Source organism: Myxocyprinus asiaticus, chromosome 39 (genome assembly GCF_019703515.2).
Source record: "Myxocyprinus asiaticus isolate MX2 ecotype Aquarium Trade chromosome 39, UBuf_Myxa_2, whole genome shotgun sequence".
Classification (NCBI taxonomy): domain Eukaryota; kingdom Metazoa; phylum Chordata; class Actinopteri; order Cypriniformes; family Catostomidae; genus Myxocyprinus; species Myxocyprinus asiaticus.
In genome coordinates this window covers 27902956-27926760 of record NC_059382.1, presented here as the reverse complement: position 1 = coordinate 27926760, position 23805 = coordinate 27902956, and the positions used below count along the sequence as shown (strand labels likewise).

The 23805-nt window shown below is 42.1% G+C and overlaps 1 protein-coding gene across 2 annotated transcripts in view; it reads right to left on the bottom strand.

The window, feature by feature from the left end:
• Positions 1 to 759: 759 nt before the first annotated feature.
• Positions 760 to 23805, bottom strand: part of LOC127429539 (cell adhesion molecule DSCAML1-like) — a 181244-nt gene continuing 158198 nt past the window's right edge. The window contains exons 21-33 of one of the 2 annotated variants that reach the window (XM_051678646.1): positions 16833 to 16986; positions 15877 to 15994; positions 14720 to 14883; positions 13943 to 14041; positions 12347 to 12535; positions 10948 to 11235; positions 10596 to 10751; positions 8897 to 8927; positions 8610 to 8731; positions 8157 to 8309; positions 7883 to 8077; positions 7059 to 7370; positions 760 to 6586 (exon numbers count right to left, since the gene is read on the bottom strand). In XM_051678646.1, coding sequence (XP_051534606.1) covers positions 6063 to 6586; positions 7059 to 7370; positions 7883 to 8077; positions 8157 to 8309; positions 8610 to 8731; positions 8897 to 8927; positions 10596 to 10751; positions 10948 to 11235; positions 12347 to 12535; positions 13943 to 14041; positions 14720 to 14883; positions 15877 to 15994; positions 16833 to 16986 — 2505 coding nt within the window. In that variant the 3' untranslated portion in view covers positions 760 to 6062. The remainder of the gene's footprint in view (positions 6587 to 7058; positions 7371 to 7882; positions 8078 to 8156; positions 8310 to 8609; positions 8732 to 8896; positions 8928 to 10595; positions 10752 to 10947; positions 11236 to 12346; positions 12536 to 13942; positions 14042 to 14719; positions 14884 to 15876; positions 15995 to 16832; positions 16987 to 23805) is intronic. The other variant, XM_051678647.1, reaches the window with a different exon arrangement.

Genomic DNA, 23805 nt, shown 5'->3' with positions numbered 1-23805 from the left:
TATTTTATGTGGGTTTGTGCCTAGTTGGGATGATGTGAAAAATTCACACCAGTCATTCGAATGAAAGATGTTTTTTTTTTTTTTTTACCGCAAATTAACAGCTAATGTAAGTGTAAGAGTGTACATTTTTATAAATTGCCATGCCAATGTACAATCACTTTCAATAAACATTTCATCAAGCCCAAGTTCTTATCTGAGGTGTTGTGTCATTCTTCCCTCTACTGGTGAACTAGTGGATTGGATGCAAAGGAAACATTCTTACATATAATTGTATGTATATAAATTTATGTAAATTTTAAACCGTTTGTAAATACATGTAAAACATAGTTATTATTTATTTTGAATACATAAAACCAGCAATGTGACTACTACTAGATATATAGATGATAGATAATCTTTTTAATAACTTCTCGAATATTATGACATGCAAGTACTGTATTTGAGTCTCCTATTAGTATAATTTTAATCGGTGGCATAACTTGGATTTTGCGGGCCCAAGTGCAAAAATCTGTCAGACCCCCTCCTTGGGGGGCCTTTGTCATTTTTCATCACCCCTCGGGCCCGCTGTCATTTTTATGGTTTCTTTTGTTTGACTGTTGCGTGCTCCCTCTCACCCAGGACCCTAGGGTGGCTGCCCACCATGCCCTCCCTCAAGTTACACCCCTGATTTTAACTCAATCTAGTTTCATTCCTGTGGGATGAAAAATACATTTGTCCAAAATGGATGGGTGGAACAAATCACACAATGAAAAGACAGCATTCATAGAAAGATAGCTTTTATTGCACAAGGTGTTGGAGTACTCTTTTTCAGTTTTTGTTTTGTTTTCATAGAAAAAAAAACTGTATATTTAAACACAAGCAATTGCAAATTGAAGCAACTTTTTCCATAAAAGTTTAGGAATCCCCCTCCGCATATTTTAAACTTTTTTCCCCCTTTTAGATATTTGTCTCCTTTTCCTTATTCTTTTAATAACCAGCAAAATATTCAGAGCATGCAATGCCATTTTTCTTCAAGTTAACCAAAAGGTAGAAACAAAAGCAAAGTAAAAACAAACAAAACAGCCAACAACATAAATGAGTAAAAACATAAAACAAATTATATAAAAAAGGAGAAAATAAAACAAATGCCAGACATCTTTTCAGTCTGGGTTTCTATGCCCCATTCAAAAATCAAGGTGTAAAGTATTTTTTGTTAGATTTTAATATTTTTTTTGGCTTTTTAATCCCCTCACATTTAAAGTTATACCTTTAACCAGACATAACTGTGCCCTGGTTGCTAACGGAGATGTCGAAAATAGTAATTATTTATACAAAACAGTTTCGTATATACAAGAGTATTTATTTGCAGATTAGAAATTATGCTGACAGGGATGTATTGGGTATAGCAGGACATTTTTATTTGTTAAGAAAAAGGGGCTAGTTGGATCATTTAGGTGGGGAAATAGGCATGTGAGGGTGGAGTTTTATTCCTGACTCTGCCCAATATTCACACAGCTTCTCCTGTGATTAGTTGGAGCTTGGGGGTCCCTGATTCAACTGGCTAAACAGGCCTGCCCCGTTGCGCAACACAACTGCATTTTAAAATTTTATTTTTTTTACATAAAACATCATATAACAAAACAAAAACTAAGTTGGATACATCTATTTTTTATAAATAATGCAACAAAAAAATGTAATTTCCTTTAAGTCAGCAACGGTCCTTTAAATATGAAAAACATGAGGGATGTCGGGGCTTTCTGTGGTGGTTTAGGGAATATTTCACTAAATGTTTCACCTGAAAAGGCATGGATACTGAATACTGATATAGATATTGGCCTAAATCTAATGAAAAATGTTTATGGCAAAATGCACTGGGCAAGTCTGCCATGAGACGGACACAATAACCCAGTCAGTAGGCATTTGAGCAGCAATAAGAGGAACACACACTTCTTTCACTGTTTTTAAAACACTTTAGAAAGTCCACATTCTGTTTCAGCTGGGTTAGTTCTGGGTTTTCAAATTAATTTATCTTACACAAACTTTGGATACACTGTAACGCAATCCTAATTAATAAAGCCACCAATAAAACATCTCTTAGTAAGTCAAACAGGTTTTCTTCATATGCCACAAACATATTCAAGATATAATGTCATTCAATCAGCTCAATTTTAAACCCAACACAACATGGCCCTTTTCTGTACCTTTGAGGTATCTGTTGATTCCAATCATGCTACCATGGCATATGCTCAGGTGGCTGCATATAACTGAATCCTGCTGAAAAAAAAACTATAAATGTGTGCTATATCCTGTACTGAAGTTTGTAGGGGTTGGGTGTTATAAGTAACCAATAAATACCTGGTACATAAATGAATCTGAACTTTCCCTTGATATATAAAATCTGACTTATCAGAAGTGCTGAAAGCTTGGATGCTCAAAGTTACAGAAGAGATCTTACTTTAAAGGAATAGTTCATGGCAAAATAAAAATTTGGTCATTATTTACTCACCTTTATGTTTAACCAAACCCATATGACTTTCCTTCCATGAAAAATAAAAAACAAAATAAAAAAAAAAAAAGAAAAGAAAAAAGAACATAATATTAGTCACTATTCACTTTCATTGTATGGAAAATAGATGCAATCAAAGTGAATGATGAATGAGGCTATACCGCCAATCTTTTTGCATTCCATACAGGTTTGGATCAACATAAGGGTGAGTAAATGAAATAATTTAAATTTTTTGGTGAACTATCCATTTAAGGGCCTGAAGAAAAGCTCTCAAAGCACTAAGGGTATTTTAAACTACTCATTTGGCAGTAGAGATGGTGCATACTTTAAATGGATTCGGACATCTACAAGCTGGATTCGCAGTGGAAAATTTCCATTGTTTCCAAGCAACTGTAGAGAGTGTGTTTGGAAATGTCCATATATATCTCGCAACTGTCTTTCATACTGTTGGAACTCAACGGATAATGCAATACAGGCATGTTACACTGTACAGCATGGCTGATTATAATGGTAACAGGAAGTTAGCTAGGGGCGACTATATCAATGGCCTTGTCCCAAATGACGCACTTGGTGTACTTGATGTCTTGCAGACTTGCACTCTGCATAGCCCATCTCTCTTCAATCTTTCTTGGTTTTTGCATCACGTTTTATTGATTTCCACCATCACATACAAAAAACGTCACATTTTTAAGTAGTTGTGCCAAGTTAAATGTAGCATGAAACTTTGTAAAAAGCATCTCGATACCCCTGCAATCTTTTGTGCTCCCACTGCATTTGAACACAAGAATGTGTCCTGATGTAAGGCTTCTTTATTCTCCTTTATTTTGTGCTGCTTGCTTTCGATAAGTGTCTTTTTTTGCCTGTACAACTGCACATTGCCTGTATGGCTGGAATTGCACTGACTGCCCCCTGCTGACTGCTACTTCAATCTTGTGTTGCTCCATTGGTAGGAACATTTCTTGTTACAAAATGTATGCATGGTCAGTGGGGAATTAATTGCATTAAGTTATTTAATGTTATTTTTCAAACAATTAATCACACTAAAATAACATGTTAAATCGACATCCCTAGTACAAATGCACTGCAACGGGCTGTTCAGAGCAAACATGTCCTTGTGCTAAAAAATGACAACACATCAGCAGCACATTGAATAGAACAGATTGCAGGTGTTTCGAGACTAGTTTTAACTTGACACTACGTCTAAAAAAACGTGCCGCTGCAAAAACTTTGAAGCACGTTGCAACAGTCAAAAATGATCGTCTACCACGTTTACTTGTTTACTTCTCAGAAACAATGAATAAGCATCTGCTAAATGCAAAAATGCCTGCAATAAGTGTGGACAACCACATTTCAGACAGGGCCATTGAATTTCATAGTTCATTTCAACATGACTACTGCCCAACCTAACTCCCACCTTGTCAAAACACAACCTCTGCTGTTCTTTTTCAATCTCTCTTGGTTTTGTTACCCGTTTATCTCACCGTTTCGTGATCAACACCTCCTCTGGCTTACTGCTGCACTTCCCACTGAGCGATTGTCTTCAAATCTTTTTTTTTTTTAAATAAAATGTTCTTTCTCAATTAGATATGGCATTAAATCTCTGCTTTCACCATGTATATATTTACTATATCTTTAGATAGAAATATATATGTATATATTTTGACAACAAACATTGCAATATATTTTCTTTTCTTTTGTATTGCAGGAGCCCTGATGTAATACTTATTTTTCCATTGAAATCATTGGGAGAGTTTGTTGATTTTTGGAAGTTTCTCTGTGAAGGGGGCTTTGCTTTGGAAGCTGAGTGAATGAAGGAGGGGGAGAGGCTGTTTGATTTGTTCAGGGGTTGAATTAAATATCTTTTCCTCATTCTCTCATTTTTCCCTCCCACATTTCACTCATTCCCTCCTTTATCCACCCCTGCGCTACCTAAAGCTAAAGTCTCTTAGACCTTTGAATAGGAACGGCCACTAGAGTCTTCGTTTGGGGAAGGAAAGCAAAGAATAACGAGAAACGATTTAACAAACACAGAAAAGCTATAAAGCGACGGCAGATATTTCTCCTTTTCGGTTCACGGGCCCTCGTCTCTATCTGCCTCTACTTACTCCCTACCTCTCATCCTCTTCCCGCCTTTCTGCCTGCACCCTGTCCATTCAGGAGAGGCTGTTCGGCGTTCACAGTGAGACAGAGGAAGTGGTAATGTTTTGGGGGAAGTCTGGGGTGGGGGAGGATGGGTGATAAGTAAATGGCATCAAACACAAACAAATGAACAAACAGCAAAAACAAGAGCCTTTCTTTCATATTACAGGGAATTGTGAAGAGAAAAGGTAGATTTGTCTACCCTTTACATACTCTCTCCATCCCCCCCACCTTTTCAGCTGGACTCTAGACAGTTGGCGGCACTCCTCCGGCTCCATGGAGATACACGATGTCGAGAGCCCAATTGCGCAGGCCTGATTGAGATGACCCTTAAAGGTGTGTGCTGGCCACATGTATACATATATATTTACACATATACATGCACACACACATACACACACCACACATACAAACAAGCTTGAGAAAGCTTAGTGGATCCACCTGGCCCTCATTAGTGCTTCAATTCAAAAATTTTAAAATAGAAAACCAAACGAACAAACCTAAAAGTACAGTAACCATACATCCTCTGTGAAAATGGCTCCAGACATCTTTTTTTGTCACTTTTTCTTGTTTGTTTACAAAACAGTCATTAACACTTTATACTGCGTCATCAATTGCATGAAAAAAATCCCAAAGACTCGATTCAGGCGGTCAAGACTGTCGTCTTCGAGCTGTTTTTCTGATGTGGAACAGGTCGGGGCGAAAGGTGGACACCGTGGTTGATTTGTTAATGCATAAGCTTTCCGAGGCAATGCGTTACAGTACAAAGTTATGCGAGATACATTAAAAGAGACACTTTCGACAGCCTGAAAAACATCTAGACAGGCTAATGTGAAACCATATATCTCTTAAAACCGCTTTTTTGTCCTATTTTCAGAATTCAAGAAATCAAATGAACAAATGCACATGGAAAGCATTTCGTGCATAAGGTCCAGGTGACAGAGAGAGAGAGAGAAGTCAGAGAGGAGAGAGAGAGAGGAATAAAAGAAGAGAAAAGCAAAGTAATGATAAAAAAAAAAAAAAAGACAAAATAAGAAGGCAAAATAGAGGAAAAAGGTCCTGGGTTTTGGCATATTTAATCCAGGAAGAAGGCTTGAGATAGAACAACAGCAATATAACAGGATTCCTGTAGCTCAGCTGGTAGAGCGTGGCGCTAGCAACGCCACGGTCATGGGTTTAATTCCCAGGGAACACACAAACTGATAAAATGTAGACGTTGAATGCACTGTAAGTCACTGTGGATTGAAGCGTCTGCCAAATGCATAAATATAAATGTAGAACGTGAAGAAGAAAAGAAGAAAAGCAAATGGAGAGAGAAAGGTGAAAAAGAGAGAAACCCCTGTGCTGTTCAAGTCCCACCATTGCTCAGTTCCGCCCCTGCCCTGCGACAGACAAACTCCAGGTGTGTATGTTAACGTTCTATATGTGTGTGTGGGAGCTACACCAGTGTGTAGGATTTGGAGTACGCCCCAGCATTCTGCTTTTGCAGTCTGCCCAGGCCGGACGAGCTGCTCTCTAGCAGAGAGTCTCTGGATCCCCCGACCTTCGAGCTCCCGGGCGTCAGGCCGCTGCCACCTAAGGAGCTCCCACTGGTGGCTGCTCCAACAGCGGCCGCCCCGCTCAGAGCTGAGGAGGTGCTGGGCATGGTGAGAGTCCTCTGGGGCAGGGTGGCCGTTCCTGAGCTGATGCTGGAGCTCCCAGCGGCCCCGCTTGAGGCTGGGCCTGATGTACCAGAGGCCCCTGAGCTGGTCAGGCTACTCAGGCCGCCGTGGCCCAGCGTCAGGGCCTGCTGCTTGGAGGGGTCTAATGTCATGTGGCGGCCCTGAGTGTGGTAGGCCCGGGCGGCGAGGCTCCGGATGGACGCCTCACGGGGCGGGACAACAGGGCAGGGGTCATGGACCTCCGCCTGCTTCCGGAAGAAAGGGTCCGTCTTCATGTAAAGGGGAAGGTTACAGTACTCACCTGCAAGAAAGAGGCAGGGGACAGTAAGAAATATAATACACTTAAATACAAAAGCCTGATCTCATGAAATTTACATGAACATGACAGAAAAAAAATGTATTCAAAATTTACGTGCAGTATAAGGTTTGGCTGCAGTTTTCCAGTGAAATGTTCAGCTGGAGGCGCCAAAAGCGAGTAAAATGGTGTCGTATTAAGGTGAATTTTAGATGGATGTTTTTAAAAGAAACCAAAAAAAGTCAACATGAAATAGCATTCGCTACCCATTTTATTATTTCTAAATGAAACAGGATATTCAACAAGAAAAAATCTAGGATACATTTTCATAAAATATATTTAAAAAAAAAATATGAATAACGTGCATCAATGAGTCCTGCACAATATGACAAGGAACATGAAATAAGAAAGTAATTCGGGTCAATTTTGATTTCATGTTGACTCAAAGATAATCACCCTAAATGTGTCATTAACTCACTCTTGTTGGCGCGGTGAGGAATGGGCACTGCCACGTTCTTGCCGCGGTCATAGTCCTGTGGTTTGGGTGGGGAGGCGGTGAAGCGGCAGATGCCCGGTTCGGACGGCGTGCTCATAGATGTCATGCTGTCCGCATTATCATTAGTTCCAGTGGTCATCTGATCAGAAGAGCTGTCGGAGATGAAGCACTCTGTGATCTCAAACTTGGCATGCTGTAGATGCTCCTCCAGCTTTGCATGTTCGTATGCTCGGGCCAACTCCTCATATGTGGAGGATGCGCTCTCAGTGGACACCATGCTGTTACGTCCTTTATCTGAGGAAAGGTTAAAGAGAGGTAATTCAGAACACACAGATTAATAAAACATCTAATTCATCTGATAAAACACTCATATTTGGAATATTATTAGGTTTAAATTGGTTTAACTAATGTCTTTTTTAAGATTTTGGTTTATAATTTATAATTGTATTCATATTTAGTATGCCATTATTCATTTGTTCTTATTTATTCATTCATTAACTGTGTATAACCCATAGCAAAATCTAAAAATATTCAGAAAACTATTTTGGAATTCGACTGGAATCAGGCTAAAATATCACAATTAATCCTCCAGTTTTAGCCCCAGATGGCATGCGAACAAAGCACTCACTGGCCCTGTGGTTGGTCACTTTACATGTCAATCAGATGTTTTTTTTTCACTCTAAGTGGGCGGTACTTGGTCTGAATAAGCTGCAATGTGGACCAGACTTTATGCCCATAGTCTGTCTAACAAAACTGTAAATAATCTAAAAAAACCTAATTCTGATTGTGTGAGTGTGTATGTGGACCTGTGTCCTGGGACAAGCTGGCACTGTAGCTGTCACTCTCTGTGACCGTGATGCCATGCTGGGAGCCCACTGTCCGCCAGTCTGAGGTGAGTGTGCGAGCGGGTGTAGATGCCTGGCATTTAGTCAGTGTCCACTGGCTGGAGTAGCGGTTCCTTGTGCTGTGTACTGATTTAACGCTTTTCCTCGATACTGGATCTGAGGGAATGGGCAAAGATAAAACATTTATCAAATGTACCATCATCAATCATGCATGAGTGAGTGAACTGGGACGTACTGGTTCCTGGTCTGATGTCGGACATGTCAATCAAAGGGCCTGTGTTCTGGATGAGGGCGGGGTGATGCACAGACACACCCGTACAGAAGCTCTGAGGATTCACTGATTGGCTGAATTCCGTGTCCGTGACAGGGATGGTGGCCTTGTCTTCACCTACCGGGCAGAGAGTAAAATGCTCAAACAATAGATTACATTTTATGGCTCTTTAATAGAGACTTGAGGGAGTTTTAAATGATGTTTGATTTAAATAAAGTATAAAAAATAGAAACAAATGATGCAATCATTGACATGCAGTAAGAGAAAAGAGCTATCAAACTATTGTGCATAGAATAGCTCCAATAATTTGGTTTTGGAAGCATTTGTATTAAAATATCTGAAATTTCTTGGCAAATCTATGCTGTAACTTGTAAAATCATATGACTCCGGCATATTCATGTACACACACACACTGACCTATCTGTTTGATTCCCTCCTTGTCCTCGATGAGGAGTTGTACGCGGGGGATATCTATGTGCAGTCGGGGTCCCTGAGGTGGGCCTTTCACTGGAGTGTCAAAACTTCGATTGTTCTTACTGCTCCAAGTGTAAAACAAACGCACGCACGCACACACACACGCACGCACACACACACACACACACACACACACACACACACAAAAGTATTGCCACTGCCATTTTGTACATAAGGAATCAGTTTTAAGTTGAATGTATGTTCAGAGAGACAATTAACTATATCCTTACCTGATAAGCATCTCAGCCAAACTCTTAGCATCTACAAAGGAAAGAGTTATTTTAATCAAACACTTCTGTCAATGTCAAATGGGTAATTATAAAATATTCTATTTAAGCAACTTTCCTTTCCATTTATTACACAGCTCTCTGATTGGTCAATCGCAGCATTCTGTGGTCAAATATTTTTGAATAATATCTAGGGCTGTCAACAGGGCTGAGAAACTAAATTCGAATTTTTCACTGAAATATTACCAAAATTCTAATTATATCTGAACTATTTTCGAATTTGAAATATGTAGCATAGATGACACAAAATTCGAATAATATTAAAATTTTAAAGACATTATTTCAGGTAGGGGGGAAAATCAACAAGACATCTGATTTTTAAATTGACATCGTCTCCTTTGCCCACAAGAAGGCGCAACAAATCAATAAAAAAACAATCAGCACCATATCTAGTTGTTAATGAATGTGAGTAAAATAATAAAGTCAAAAGATTTGGCCAGTTAATATTCTCAAATAATAAGTAAAAAAGTAAATGAGAAAACAAACACTTCAATAGAGAGTTCTATGTTAAATTAGTGTTGCACACACAGTAGCCGGTACCGGTGCCATAGTGCTAACATAGACTCAAGCTTCATACCATCGGTGCCACAGTGTTTTTCATTAAATACAGTTGTATGTATGTGCCTAAAGCTTATGCAGTGGGACGCTGAAAAGAGAGCAAGACACAGTTAAGACACAACCGCCAAGGACCTCAACCTCTGTGGGCCGTTCACTCTAAGCATGTCTTTTTCTATGTAAGCATGCGCTAGGCTAGACGGACATCTTTGACCGTTGTGCCGTGTCTTGCTGTTTTTTCAGCGTCTCGTCTCGTCCAGTAACGATGCATTTTTTTAGATGCTGTGTCAATTTAAAAGGAAATTCAACCATTAAAACATGTCTCGAGACACCCGCGTTCTGTTTTATTAGTCAGTCATTATTAGTGCTTGGCACACATCCAAAATTCGAATGCTCATTTTACCATTCGAAAGTGTATTTCTATCTTAAATTCAACAAATAATCAAATTTCAAATTTTTTATTTGAAATCCTTAATAATGACTAATCTGTATATTTGACCGTTGTCTCGTCTCTTGTAAACAGACTCAAGTCAGCCGGAAATAAGCCAAAAGCATGTCTGCTTGTGTTTATCCACACTCATGCCACAATTCAGCCAACAGCATGTCTTTTTCTTCATTTGGCAAAGCAGACTCAGCCCAGATCTCAGCCGATTTTGGTAGACCAGACTCAAGCCAATGTTCAGCCAAATGAATATCCATCTTTGCTTTTTTCTTTTGTTTGACCGGACTCACACCAGACTTCAGCCAAATGCTATTTCACACAAAGGTGTTAAAATTTCACTGCCAGAACCAAACCAGAAGTGCCAAAGGTAAGCCAGATTTGGCCCACATCTTGTTGATAACTGGGCAAGCAATCAATTTCCTACAGAGCTTTGCAAGTTTTATGTCTCTTATATCACTCTGCAGTCAATTTCTTCTTGCATAATAAAATTAATCAAACTGAAATCAATACTTAATGCCATTTTACCTATTTATTTGGTAAGCAACTGTGTAATAAGCAGGATCATTTACTATCAGCTGGTCATCATCACAAAATAAGATTTTTTTAAAAACTATTTTGCATTAATGACCTCAATGTCTCTCTCACCTCTGAGTCTCTTGAGTCGCTTTTCTTTGCGTTTCTTTCGGATAATGAAGAGCAGAGCCATGCCCATTGTGACCAGGATGACAGGACAGCCGATGGAGAAGAGCTTTTTAACATCGTCCCCTTCCCCTCGTGCTGACTTAATGGGAGGAATAGTGCCTGTGGAAGAAAGGAAAGAGAGTGACGATCTGATGAAGAGATGTAGAGATATTCAAAGAAAGCTCATGTCAGAGCCTCTTATCTGTAAAATTCAACACACTACCAACACAACAGCATCTCATGTATTGCTGGTGACTAACCATACTGGTCTTTTCAGGTTAAACTCAATGAAACTATCTCCCATATGTAAACTTACTGCCATCATAATCAAGCGTGGCGAACTGGGAGCTCTGGTTGCCGCAGCCTGCGCTGTTGCATGCCTTCATCTTGAGCTCGTACCAGGTGGCCTCACGTAGCTCGGCAAGGAAAATGTCAGCTGAAGCATTGGTGCGCACGCTCTGCCAGGCCCAGGTGCCTTTGGGACGGAACTCAAGAAGGACAGCCGTGATTGGGCAGCCGCCGCTTGTCCAGCCCTGCAGGTTAAGTCGGGCATGGGTGGAGTTGATGTGAGTAAAGAGTGGCTGGTCCTTATTGAACTGAGGCTCTGCAAAACAAAGACAAGACCAGTTTGAGCCAGTGTTATTATAGTTTTAAATGTAAAATTTTGTTTTTATTTCCATTTTTTTTTATTATTCCAATTTAGTTATGTAGTCATTAGTTTTCACTCTATGACCATTAGTTTTACTTGATTTTTTTTTTTTTTTTTTCTTGTTTCAGTTTAGTAAATTTGTTATTTTAGTTTAAGAATTTAAGGGCTGCCAAAGTTTATGCGTTAACTGATTTAATTAAAATATGTTTAAAGCTGTTCAGTTTCTCAGGGCTGTCCAGTGTTATCTAGTGGCATTTTCATGTTTAATTAAGTGGGTTGTAAAGTTTTCACATTTTATGAGATATCAAAAACTAAAATTAGGTAATTTTTTATTTATTTTAGTTGGTAAAAGATTATGAAATTGAATTTAAGCTTAGTTTTTCCAGCTATGTTGGTTTATTGTTTTGGTTTGTTTTAGTTTTTATTAACAATTATTACACTGGTTACAGCACATTTTTACCATAGCATGTTTGACGCTAAGTGGAATAAAACCTATTAAGGTCTACGTTTTATTTTTGCGTCTAAAGTTTATATTTACAAACATTTAAGGAACAAATTCTGACCAAATAATTTCAGAATGATCTTTTATTTTCACATACATTACAGTACACCTTCCTTAAAGTGGATATATCATCAAAAGATGGATTTTTCTTCTACAATAAAAATTTGATGTAGAAATATATAACATTCACAATTCCCAGTCATTAATGCAAACTAAGCTGTAAAAACAGGTTGGTAAGAAATCGTCATGAGTATGATGTCGCAACAGTGAGTATATTAACATATGATCACCTATGTTACATATAAACACATACTTAGAAACTTGCCCCACCCTAATGAACAATGGTGTGAAATGCACCAATAAGCAGGGAATAATAGGTCATTTACATACAGAAGTCTTAGGTACAATGGATAAACAGTCAAAAGCGTGAGAGGAGATTTTAAAAACTGACTTAAATGCTACATAAGTGTCGAATTTGGCTCCTTTAACATATATCTATATCCTGCCTCAGAGGAATTATGTTGTTCCTATAGAAGTACCATAAGTAAGAATAGTCCCCCTCACCTCTGCCGTGGGTCTTAGCCTCAATGATCTCGCTGATGCGGCCGGCACCCACACTGTTTTTGGCTGCCAGTTTGACTTTGTACCAGGTGCCACAGCGCAGGTTGTCCAACTTGAAGGAGCGCTCGCTGGAGCTGATGAAGACATCTTTCCACTCCTCAGTGTTATCCACTGAATACTGCAACACAAAACCTGAACACACACACACACAAACACACACGATGAAGGTGTGTGAATTATAAATATTTACAGCAATTCACAAATATTCATGGCACTATGGCACAGATCAGATTTTGTTGCATGTCTATAAAAAGCAAAAACACATATGAGATCTGATATGGACCAATTTAAAATTTAGTTTTAATACCGAAAGTTGATGTATCTGATATCTGGACATCTGATTCTCCTCCTAATTCAGAATTTTTCACCATTGATACATTGCAGATAAGACAGGTCGTGTTTTAAATGATCTCTTGCTGCTTAAGAAAGGTAGAGGCAGAGAAAACTGCAAAACACCATTTTCTGAAACATATTTTTTGTAAAAAAAAAATCTAAACATCCATAAAACAAGATAGATTTGCTTGATAAGCAAGATTTTAAGTCTTGTTTGCAGAGAAATACGTCAAAATTTAGTGAGGTTTATTTGCAAACAAGACTTAATATCTTAAGTAATTTAGCTCCTCTTTTTATTTTCTAATAGCACATAAATTAATTAAACACAAAATATTAACTAAAAAAAAAAAAATTAGTTAAATTCTAGTTTCCTTTTCAGTAGAACTACTCAGTACTCAGTGACAGAGATTTCCTAACTTCACCACTAGATGGCATATTGACCCTACAGACTAATCATAAAGTAACTCTCTCAGATGAAGTGCTGATCTGATGCAGTAAACCTCCATTAGTTACCCAGAGAAAGACACAGAGAGAGAGAGAAATGCTGACTGCACAGTTATGCAAATAGACGCACAATATGGCATCGCCCATAATTAGGAGCGGGCCGGATTTGGTGTCTCACTTTAGATTTGGCAGATGGTAAAAAAAAGGCTGCCACATCAAAAGGATTTCCCGCTGACAGCCCTGTGTGCTCCTTATTCTCCTCCCACCTTTACACACACAAACCGTAGATATCTAATGTTTTTACCTAATTTAAAATGACATGCAAGCAGTTTGACAATATCAAGATGTGACAGACTAAACACAGACTGAGAGAAAGATAGACAAGCAGCAAAAAACAAATGGAGGTGAAAGGGAAAGAGAACAAAAGAGAGAAGAGCACTAAAACACTTCTATGAGGAGCCCCCTTGTAAAAATGTTTGAAACAACCTGACTTTAAGAGTTCGAGAGGGGCGATTCTAGGAATTCAATTTTAGGGGGGCTCAGCCCATCCTCATGTGTATAATGAATATTATTGTTGATACTGCAAACTTTTTAAAGTTTTTTAGTGACTGTTAAATGGGGTATTCAGAGTGAAATAACCACAGATATTTTACTGCAGCTGTTTTCAAGCAAATGTCAATCACCTAGTGGAGGGGCTGAATCCCCTAAATACGATCTAGCAGTCCCCATAGGGAACAGAGCGATTGGGACAGGTGTTTGTACCTCTGATGGAGCTTCCACCGTTGTCTCCAGGGATCCAGGCCAGAGTGATAGAGGAAGTTGAGGTGGTGGACACGGTCAAACGGGGTTGATCTGGAGGGACTATAATACAGAACACATACAGATTTTACACAGGTTATACCTCATTACATACAATACATACATCTCATAACATTCAACCTGTGCCATTTTTCACATTTTGGTCATTGTGATTCTGTAAGACGTAATCCTGGATTAACATCTTTTGTTTGTTCTGGAACAACAGTCCTGTCAAAGAAACAGTTCTATCCCTAAAAAGGGAAATGATTGGTTGATGTGCATGTGTCCTAGAATGAGGAGAGTGAGGTTTACACATTGCACAGCTATCACATACCAGCTGGATATCATTATATTCACCCCCCTAAACTTCACTCCTATCTGGGTCACAGCACCAGTGTCACCGGTCCTACTCGACCCACCCGAGGGGAATTTGAACCGGCAGTCCCCGGCATGGGAATTGGATGTGCTAACAAGGAGGCTATAAAAGCCATGGCCTCAAGCCTCGGACGCTAGTGCATCTCTCTTAAAGCCAGGAGAGTGAGGTTTACGCACTGCACAGCTATCACGTACCAGCTGGCTACCGTTACACATGTTGTTCAAGCCCCAACTCCAGCCCAAGCCTCACTCTAAAATCTGATTGGTGAATAAACAAGAATGTTCATACAAGAACATGTCCTACTTGACAAAATCATGGCCACCTTCATATTTTATGGTACTGTGTAGAAATATACTGTTCCTTACCTTGCACCAGCAAGTTTACGATGATTGTGTCAAACCCCAGCGTGTTGGTGGCTGTGCAGGTGTAGTACCCTGAATCCTCGGCTTTAACGGAGCGCAGCACCAGGGTTCCGTTTGAAAGGATGTTACGGTGACCATCTTGAGTGACCGGGATGGTGGTGTCCTCACTGTAAGCGTCAGATCATTTAAAAGCACTCAGTTTTATTCAGCTGAGGTCAATGGGGGGAATTCACTGAACAGTTGCGCCACTTTTGTGCATGGTATTTTATTGCAAAAACCTGCGTCTTATTCACTAACAACCCACAATGTAGTTGCGAGTTTGCTAGCAGGCACAATCAGTGCTGAAGTTGCGCTGCTCTTAAGTTTTTGAATTAAGTCAATATCATTTCTTTTCGAGCAAGCACGTCTCATTTAGAAAAATAGGCTTATTATAGATTTCGCTTCATTCACAAAAATTGCCTGCCTGCAATTCACGTTGCGCTATTTTCGGCAGGTGAAAGCAGGCGTTAAAATGAATTTTATTTAAAAAAAGAGATGTACATGTGTACATTTTCTATCGATAATATCAGCAGTCATTGAATGATGGAGAAGATTGTCGTAACCTGGCATAAATTCAGATGCACGGTGTAGTCAAGTGCATTTTCGGCATTGTTAAAAAGATGATTCAGGTGTCTGGATCACAGTAGTCAGTGATGCTGTTAAGTCCTGCCAAAGTGTGTTAGATAACGGTGGTCTGCTGCATCTTCTGCTATAAAGCGCTCAGAATCAGCCCGCAAGATCGGAATTGAGCGTGCTAATTACATTCAGCAGCGATTTTGTGGGCAGGTCTGCACCATTGCCTAATCACCATAATTCCTTCAGTAATTCCTTTGGGTGGTAAAACCAGTGCAGACAGTGCAAATAATTGACACTTTTACTGGCCACAATTCATTCCAGGTGAATATTCCCCATTGTGTTGTACCATTTTTCATTATTACCTTCATTGCATCTTTTAACAAACTAAAGCTCTATGAACTCGTCATCTTTTACAAACCAGAGGACTTTCTACGAGCAATAAGAAGCTTGAAGGAATAATTCACTCAAAAATGAAAATTCTGTCAGACAGGTGGGACAGAGACAGTATTCTCATGTACACTATGTTATAAAATCTGATGTCAGACCTGTCTTTGGTCCATTTAATGGTGGGTGTTGGCTCGCCCACCGAGCTGCATGGCAGCCGCACTTCCTTCATCCACGGGGTGGTCACCGTTCCACCGAAAGACAGGATTTTAGCAGGAGCTGAGAATGAGGAATGCAGGCTTACTCTACATCCGGTATCATTGGATATACACAAAGTGGGAATTATGAGGGGGATTATGGCGGTCTGACCCTTCTAAGAAATATTTGAAAACAGAAATTTTATAGTTGTCATTTTAAAAAAAGTATGTATTTAGGGACAACAGACATGTAGGTCAGAAAGATATTCAAAGTGATTTCACTTGTTGTGCATAAGCTGTCAAATAACTCATTAAGCTTAAAATCATTTTGCTTTTGAGTAGTTGAATGAAAAGAACACACACACACACACACACACACACACACACACACACACATAAATGTCTTCTCTTGCTTTCTGACCCAGGAAAAAATGACTGAACTGCCCCCTTCATTTTCTTCCTCTCCCTCTGTTGTCTGGCATATTGGCCGGGACATTGTCTGCCATCTCTCTCTCTCATTTAGTTGCCTTTACTCTCTACATAATAAAAAACAGTTTATCCTCCAATCCATCAGGAGAGAATGGACAGACAGAGGGTAATGGGAGAAAAGGAGGAAAGAGGAACAATGACAGAAAATGACCCATAACTTCCTGTGCTCACACAGGACCTTGGCCCTATAAGTCAGTTTTACAATTTCTACATAAAAGCTGGGTAAATAAAGCTAATTTGCTGCCATCCTTAACATTTCTGTCAATCTGTCCATTTTGAGACCAGATTTCTTCTACTTTAATGCATGCGGTTGAGTACAAACATGATTCTCAGACACATGGCACTGACCTTCATGAAGATGAGCATCTGACTGTCAATGTTAATAACTAGCTTACTTAATTCCAAATTAAGCACTAGTCAGGGGTACACACCTTTGCCAGCAGGCTCAACGGTGACCTTCTCGCTGATGTTGCCTCGACCGGCAGTAGTGACGGCGGCTGCCCAGATCAGGTACTGCTGACCCCGGGTCAGGTGGGTGATTCGATATATCAACAGTTCAGGGTTGGCTTCATATTCGCTGGGTGCCTGAGATCATTGCAAAAAATGTGTAAGGTTACAAAAACAACAACAACAACAACAACAAAAAACATGATGTTAGCATGTTGCTAAGCTATCAACAAGATATTCTAATAAGCACAACAATACAAAGCTCACAAAGATTGGGTACAATAGTCAATTTTGGATTGAAAGGTACTGAATGATACATATCACACGGCAAACAATTCTTTCTACTGCTTTCATTTATGTAACTGGAAAACGCTGAACTCTGTGTGTGTGTGTGTGTGTGTGTGTGTGTGTGTGTGAGAGAGAGAGAGAGAGAGAGAGAGAGATAGAGAGAGAGAGAGAGAGAGAGAGAGAGAGAGACCCAGGGGGCCTTACACAAGTAGATGAGAGGGTAAAGAAAAACAATGCCCCTTGACACACTAGATCAGTCAGCCTCAGATAACACTAACAATAGAGGCCGACTCATGAGAGATATCTGCTTCTCGCCTCAGCATACGTTAGACACACACACACACACACACACACACAATGTTGGTGCGGCTATCCTTATGAGGACTCTCCATAGACATAATGATTTTTATACTCTACGAACTATAGATTATATCCCCTAACCCTACCCCAAATCCTAACCCTCACAAAAAAAACGTTCTGCATTTTTACATTTTCATGTTTTTAAGCAATTTGAATTATGGGGACACTAGAAATGTCCTCATAAACCACATTTATAGCATAATACCAGTTTGTATCCAAAAACATTTTTCCTCATAAACCACCAAAACACGCCCGCCCACACACACACACACACACACACACACACACACACACACATTATGATCAGTATTACTATTATTATATTCACTTTTAACTGTAATGCACAACAAAAACATCACTGTATCACTGTATACACACGCACAGAAATGACGTAGTGTTAGGCTGCGCTGCAAGCACTACAGTAATTGCAGTGTATTTAAGAGAGCCGTGTGTCTGCTGTCCAAACGCATGCTTGTCATGGTAAATGTCTGATGCCCGCAGATATACAAACACAAACACACACGCTGGCATTCCCACCAATCACCCTGAATCCTTTCTCCTGTTCTCTGTTGTAAACTCGGCCCTGGCACTAACACTTTTGTTGTGTTTCAGTATCTCAACTGGTACTGCATGGTGCTTGCTACGCCATGGTCTTGGGTTTGATTTCCAGGAAACACACTTGATGTATAGTTTTAATGCACTGTAAGTTACTTTGGATAAAAGTGTCTACAAAATGCATAACTGTAAATGTCTGCTTAACTACACCCCTCATACAAACAGTGCTGTCACATTTATGATGAGGCGTTTTTCATCACAGTGTGGGTTTCTTGTGTGGGCTAATGCAGTTTGGGTAAACATATTTCTTTATTATATTCATCACTTCCCTCAAGTGAAATATCTCTCTCACTAGCTGTTACAAACTCTAGTGAGCTGTCTTGCTATCAGTTGTCTACATAGGCTGCTGCCTTTTAAGGCGGGATCCTTCCAGAAATGGAACATCATTAGGGACTTGTTTGGAACACTCTACATAGGTAACTCCGTGTGCAACACTCTGTGAGCACTCCTCATGTGAAGTACACGGAAGAGTGACTCACAATTGAGTCCCTTTTCACATAATGAAGTTCTTAACAAAAAGTTCGGGAGGAGCATGTTAATTTAATCCAACCAATCAACGCTGGAGAAAGCATATATAAGCCGCTGCTTAGCGACTTTGTTGCTAGATTTAGATTTTCTTTTTGTCCCCCTCAGCAAGTAAAAGAGCCATCTAGCAACAAGCAACAATTGTAGTGACTTTTATAGTCTGCTTTAGCGACATTCTCCACATCTGGCAACACAAAAAACATCAGCTCTATCAAGAATCATGTCTAATTTTTCTCAGTGTTCTAGCGCTCCCCTGTGTTTCAAGTAATATGACTGACCTGCATGCCATCAGGAGTTGGATTTATGTGCATTCAGATGTTATATAAATCGAATGACTGACGAGCTTACGTGTTGTTGGTATTTGTTGCGACAATCTCAACCTCAGTTCACGTGGATGCTCTCCGTTTAAAGAAAAAAAGTCAGCCTACAGCAATAGAAGAGCATTGAGAAATTATCTAGCAGGGCGAGAGAGAGAAAGAGAGAGAGAATGGAATGGATATGAACCCCTGGTCTATAATTAAGAGTAGAGATAAGTGATATGAACAGATGAGGTGTCACTGTCAAAAAGTCATTGGGACACAGTAATACTGGCACAAGTAATACACACTTATGGTTCAGCATCAGAAAACATACATATATGTTAAAAAAATAAGATATATTACATATCTCCAAAACAGCTCCACGTGAGGCATTATAAGACATATAGATCCATGTTTAAAAATAAATAATAAAAAACAAACCATCCCCAACACTACACTGCTGCCTACCCATGGTTGCTATTGCTAGGATCATTTTGGACTTTGTCATTGTTCAATAATGAAGTTTAATTATAAAACTAAATAAATAAAAATAAATAAATAAATAGAAATCCCCCACTGTCAGAATGTTTGACAAGTTCAAATAGTGATAGCTAAATGATTAGTAGTTAAATACTAATTGTTAAATCATTAGTTCTATAAAAAAAGAAAAAAAAATGGTTCTACACCTTTAAAGAATTGCCGTAGCTTTTTTTGTCAATTCATTTACATATGTAAATTTGACGTCTTACGTAATAAATGACATCATCACATGATTTAGCTACTTTTAGCAACATTTCAGTGAGCCTTTACTGACTTCCCATGAGAAATAATTGCCAACACTGCTTACCTCTGTCCTGCGACACTTCTTCCGGCATTTGGTCCCGCCCACTTACCTGCACCAGATCCATGTAACAGATGACCTTCTATGTGCTAAGCATTTGCCCTCATCAGATAAGCTCTCGTTTTCAACACAGCTGCCGCAGCACTACTCACTATTTTCTTATTTTCATGGTAACAGTGGCTGCCACTTTAACTATTGTTTCTGCCATGCCTTTCTTTCTTTCTTTCTTTCTTTCTTTCTTACTTTCTTTCTTTCTTTCAAATCTTTCCTCAAAGAAGCAGACCCTGGCATTGAAGCTGTCTCCGCAAGCAGCCACTGCTTCACTGTATACCTGTAGTACATTTCAATATGGCCATATACAGGTCCTCTCATCTTAACTTCCACCCGGAGCGGTGCCTCCACATTTGGATGCTGCTCCGGCTTCATGTCACTTGAGCTCCATCACAGCTTTAATTTGAGGCAAGGGAATCAAAGTACAGCATTGATTTCAAACTTTTTCCAACACACTCCAGTTTCAAACCAGTTCTCCCGCTCAGGTGTTTAATTCCTCTCAGCCCTGATAACTTCGCCATGCAACTGTGCATTCCATCCCTATTCCCTTCGAAGACTTTCAATCCACTGTGATGGCTAAACAGTGTGGGGCTTTCGGAACTCGCCTTTTATTGGAACTTATGTTCAAAGTTCCCTGTCTGTCACTCACTCGACGTTGTGTCGATGTAGTGACACTAGGGGTCACTCTTGGGAGCCCCAAACATCTCTGATCTTTTGAAAAAAGGCCAATGAGAATTGGCAAGTGGAATTTGCATGCCACTCCCCCGGACGTACGGGTATAAAAGGAGCTGGTATGCAACCACTCATTCAGATTTTCTCTTCGGAGCTGAGCGGTTGCATTCAGTGCACTGAATACAATTCCTCCAATTCACCTCATAAAACTGCTGGATTTACGGTGCATTTCAGCGGCTTCACCCCCTCTGTGCCTGTGGCGTGCAGAGAACGCCCCAGGGCGCTTCGGCGGAGTGAAAAAAGGGAGTATATTCTAAAAGAGTATATTTTCATTCACAAAAAGAGTGGCACACACGGAACGTTTTTTTAAAGATGCCTTTCTGTTTGTGTGTTATTCCTGGTTGCGGTCATTATCTCTCCGCTTCTGACGGCCACGATCGCTGTTTTACGTGTCTGGGCGCTGCCCACATGGAGACATCATTCGTGGATGGGTCATGTCCTCATTGCGAGAACATGACCATGGCAACGTTGCAGTCGCGGCTTGCTTTCGTAAGAAAGCAAGCCACCCCAGCAGCTCCCCGCACCGGTCCTTCTACCTACGGGTTTGAGGCCGCGTTGTTTAGCACTGGGGGCGATTTGGGGACATCAATGGGACCACATCCGCCGGGTATCCCCCCACGGACCTCCCATTCCTCAGCACGCTCGCTTGCCCTGGTCGGGCGCTCGGACGAGACCACCGGCTCATCTCAGTACGAGTTCGACCTCTTGTTCGGAACCCGGGAAGACGATGAGTTATTGAGCACAGCATCGGAGAGCGGGCTCGTCCAGTCGGATGCAGAGACTTCGGCTGGGCTTCCTCCTTCGGGAATGGTCGCCCAGTCTCAGGCCGACGTGGAAATGACAGACATGCTTTCCCGGGCGGCCGCGAGGGTCAGGCTAGAGTGGAACCCTCCACTCTCCCCTGAACCCTCGCAGCTCGGCGATTGGTTCCTGGACTCAGGGTGCCGCCCATGGCCACGCCCCGCCCCGGTTCCATTCTTTCCGGAAGTGCATGAGGAACTGACAAGATCGTGGGAGGCACCTTTTACTGCCCGGTCCCGGTCTTTCAGCTCCCCTGCTCTCACTACCCTCGATGGTGGAGTGGCCAGGGGGTATTCGTTGATCCCCCAGGTGGATAAGGTGCTCGCGGTGCACTTGTGTCCACAGAGCACCGCCATCTGGCACAGGCACCTGAAGCTCCCGTCCAGGGCCTGTAGGTTTATGTCGTCCCTGATGACTAGGGCCTACGGTGCCGCTGGACAAGCCGCCTCCGCCTTGCACGCCATGGCTCTCCTGCAAGTACACCAAGCCAAGGCGCTAAAAGAGCTGCACGAGGGTAGTTCTGACCCAGGATTGATGCAGGAACTGCGCTCAGAGACTGGCCTCGCTCTCCGGATGACGAAGGTCATGGTGCGGCCTCTCAGGCAGGCGATGTCCACTCTGGTGGTCCAGGAGCGCCACCTTTGGCTCAACTTGGTTGAGATGCGAGAGGCTGACAAGGCACGGTTCCTTGACTCCCCCATCTCCCAGGTTGGCCTGTTTGGCGACACCATCGAGTACTTTGCCCAGCAGTTCTCAGTGGTGAAGAAGCTCAAGCTCAAGACCCTGCACCCTGTCTGCTCGTTGCCAAGGGCGTCCTCCTGCAGCAACAATACCGGCTCCACCACAGCCCACCCTCGTGGCCTGGCCCCGGGGTGGAGCCCAACGTAGGAAGCCCGTCTCACGGCCGGCTGCTAAGAACCCGAGGAAGGCTTCGAAGAGCCCCTGAGATGGGCGACCCTTGGGTGAGGAGTCCTGCTTATCTGGAACTGGTGAACAGACCACTCCTTCCCCGGTTTACGGAGAGTCCTTTGTTTCATTTTTTGCTGCATGCCCAAGAGGTTGCGGTACCCAAAAGTTCGACAAAAGAGTGGTTTTCTCGTTTCCTAGGTCACATGTCCAGTGTGCACGGCCGTCATCACGACCACCGTCCACCGTCCCATTTTTGCAGGTATGGCGCTCCAGCGGCAGTGGACTATGGGGACAAGATTCCTCCTCCCCCCTCCTCGGCCAATCTTATGGTGGGCAGCAGGAGCCAGGTACGCGTTTCGATGTCCCTGGACTCAGCACGGCAATGGGGCTTGAGTCCCCTCGACGTGGCACCTCGAGCTCTGCCCCACCGCGAGGCCCCACCCGCCGGTACGTCCAACGTGATCATTCCCTTGGTCCCCCTCGCCCGGAGTTTGGGCGCATGGCTCGTGCTTTCCAACCCGACGCGATGGCTGACCCAGACAGTCCGACTCGGCTACGCGATTCAGTTCACCAGGCACCCGCCCAGGTTCAGCGCCGTCCGCTTCACCTCGGTGAAGGGCGAGAATGCCGCTACCTTGCGTGCGGAGATCGCTACCCTTCTGCGCAAGGGTGCGATAGAGCCTGTCCCTCCAGCCAAGATGAAGAAAGGGTTCTACAGCCCTTACTTCATCGTACCGAAGAAAGGTGGTGGGTTGCAACCAATCCTGGACCTGCGAGTACTGAACCGGGCTTTGCACAGACACCCGTTCAAGATGCTGATGTAAAAACGCATTCTAGCGAGCATCCAGCATCAAGATTGGTTTGTGGCGGTAGACCTGAAGGACACATACTTTCACGTCTCGGTCTTACCTCGACACAGACCCTTCCTGCGGTTTGCCTTCGAAGGCCATGCGTACCAGTATGAGGTCCTCCCCTTTGGCCTGTCCCTGTCCCCTCGCTTTTTCACGAAGGTCGCAGAGGCTGCCCTTGCCCTGCTAAGGGAAGTGGGCGTCCGTATCTCGATGACTGGCTAATCCTAGCTCACTCTCGAGAGTTGCTATGCACACACAGGGACCTCATGCTCTGGCACCTCAGCTAACTTGGGCTTTGGGTCAACTGGGAAAAGATCAAGCTCTCCCCGGTTCAGGGCATCTCTTTTCTTGGTTTGGAGTTGGACTCAGTCTCGATGACAGCGCGCCTCACGAACGAGCGCGCACAGTCGGTGCTGAACTGTCTGAAGGCATTCAGATGGAGAACAGCGGTTCCACTGAAACACTCAGCGGCGGCCACACCGCTCGGGTTGATGCATATGAGACCGCTTCAGCACTGGATTCAGACTCGAGGCCCGAGATGGGCATGGCGCCGCGGGACACATCGCGTGGCCATCTGTCACCGCCTCTTCAGCCCTTGGACTGACCTTGCATTTCTACGGGCAGGTCTCCAGGCGCTTCGTGGTTACAAAAGACGCCTCCAAGATGGGCTGGAGCGCCGTATGCA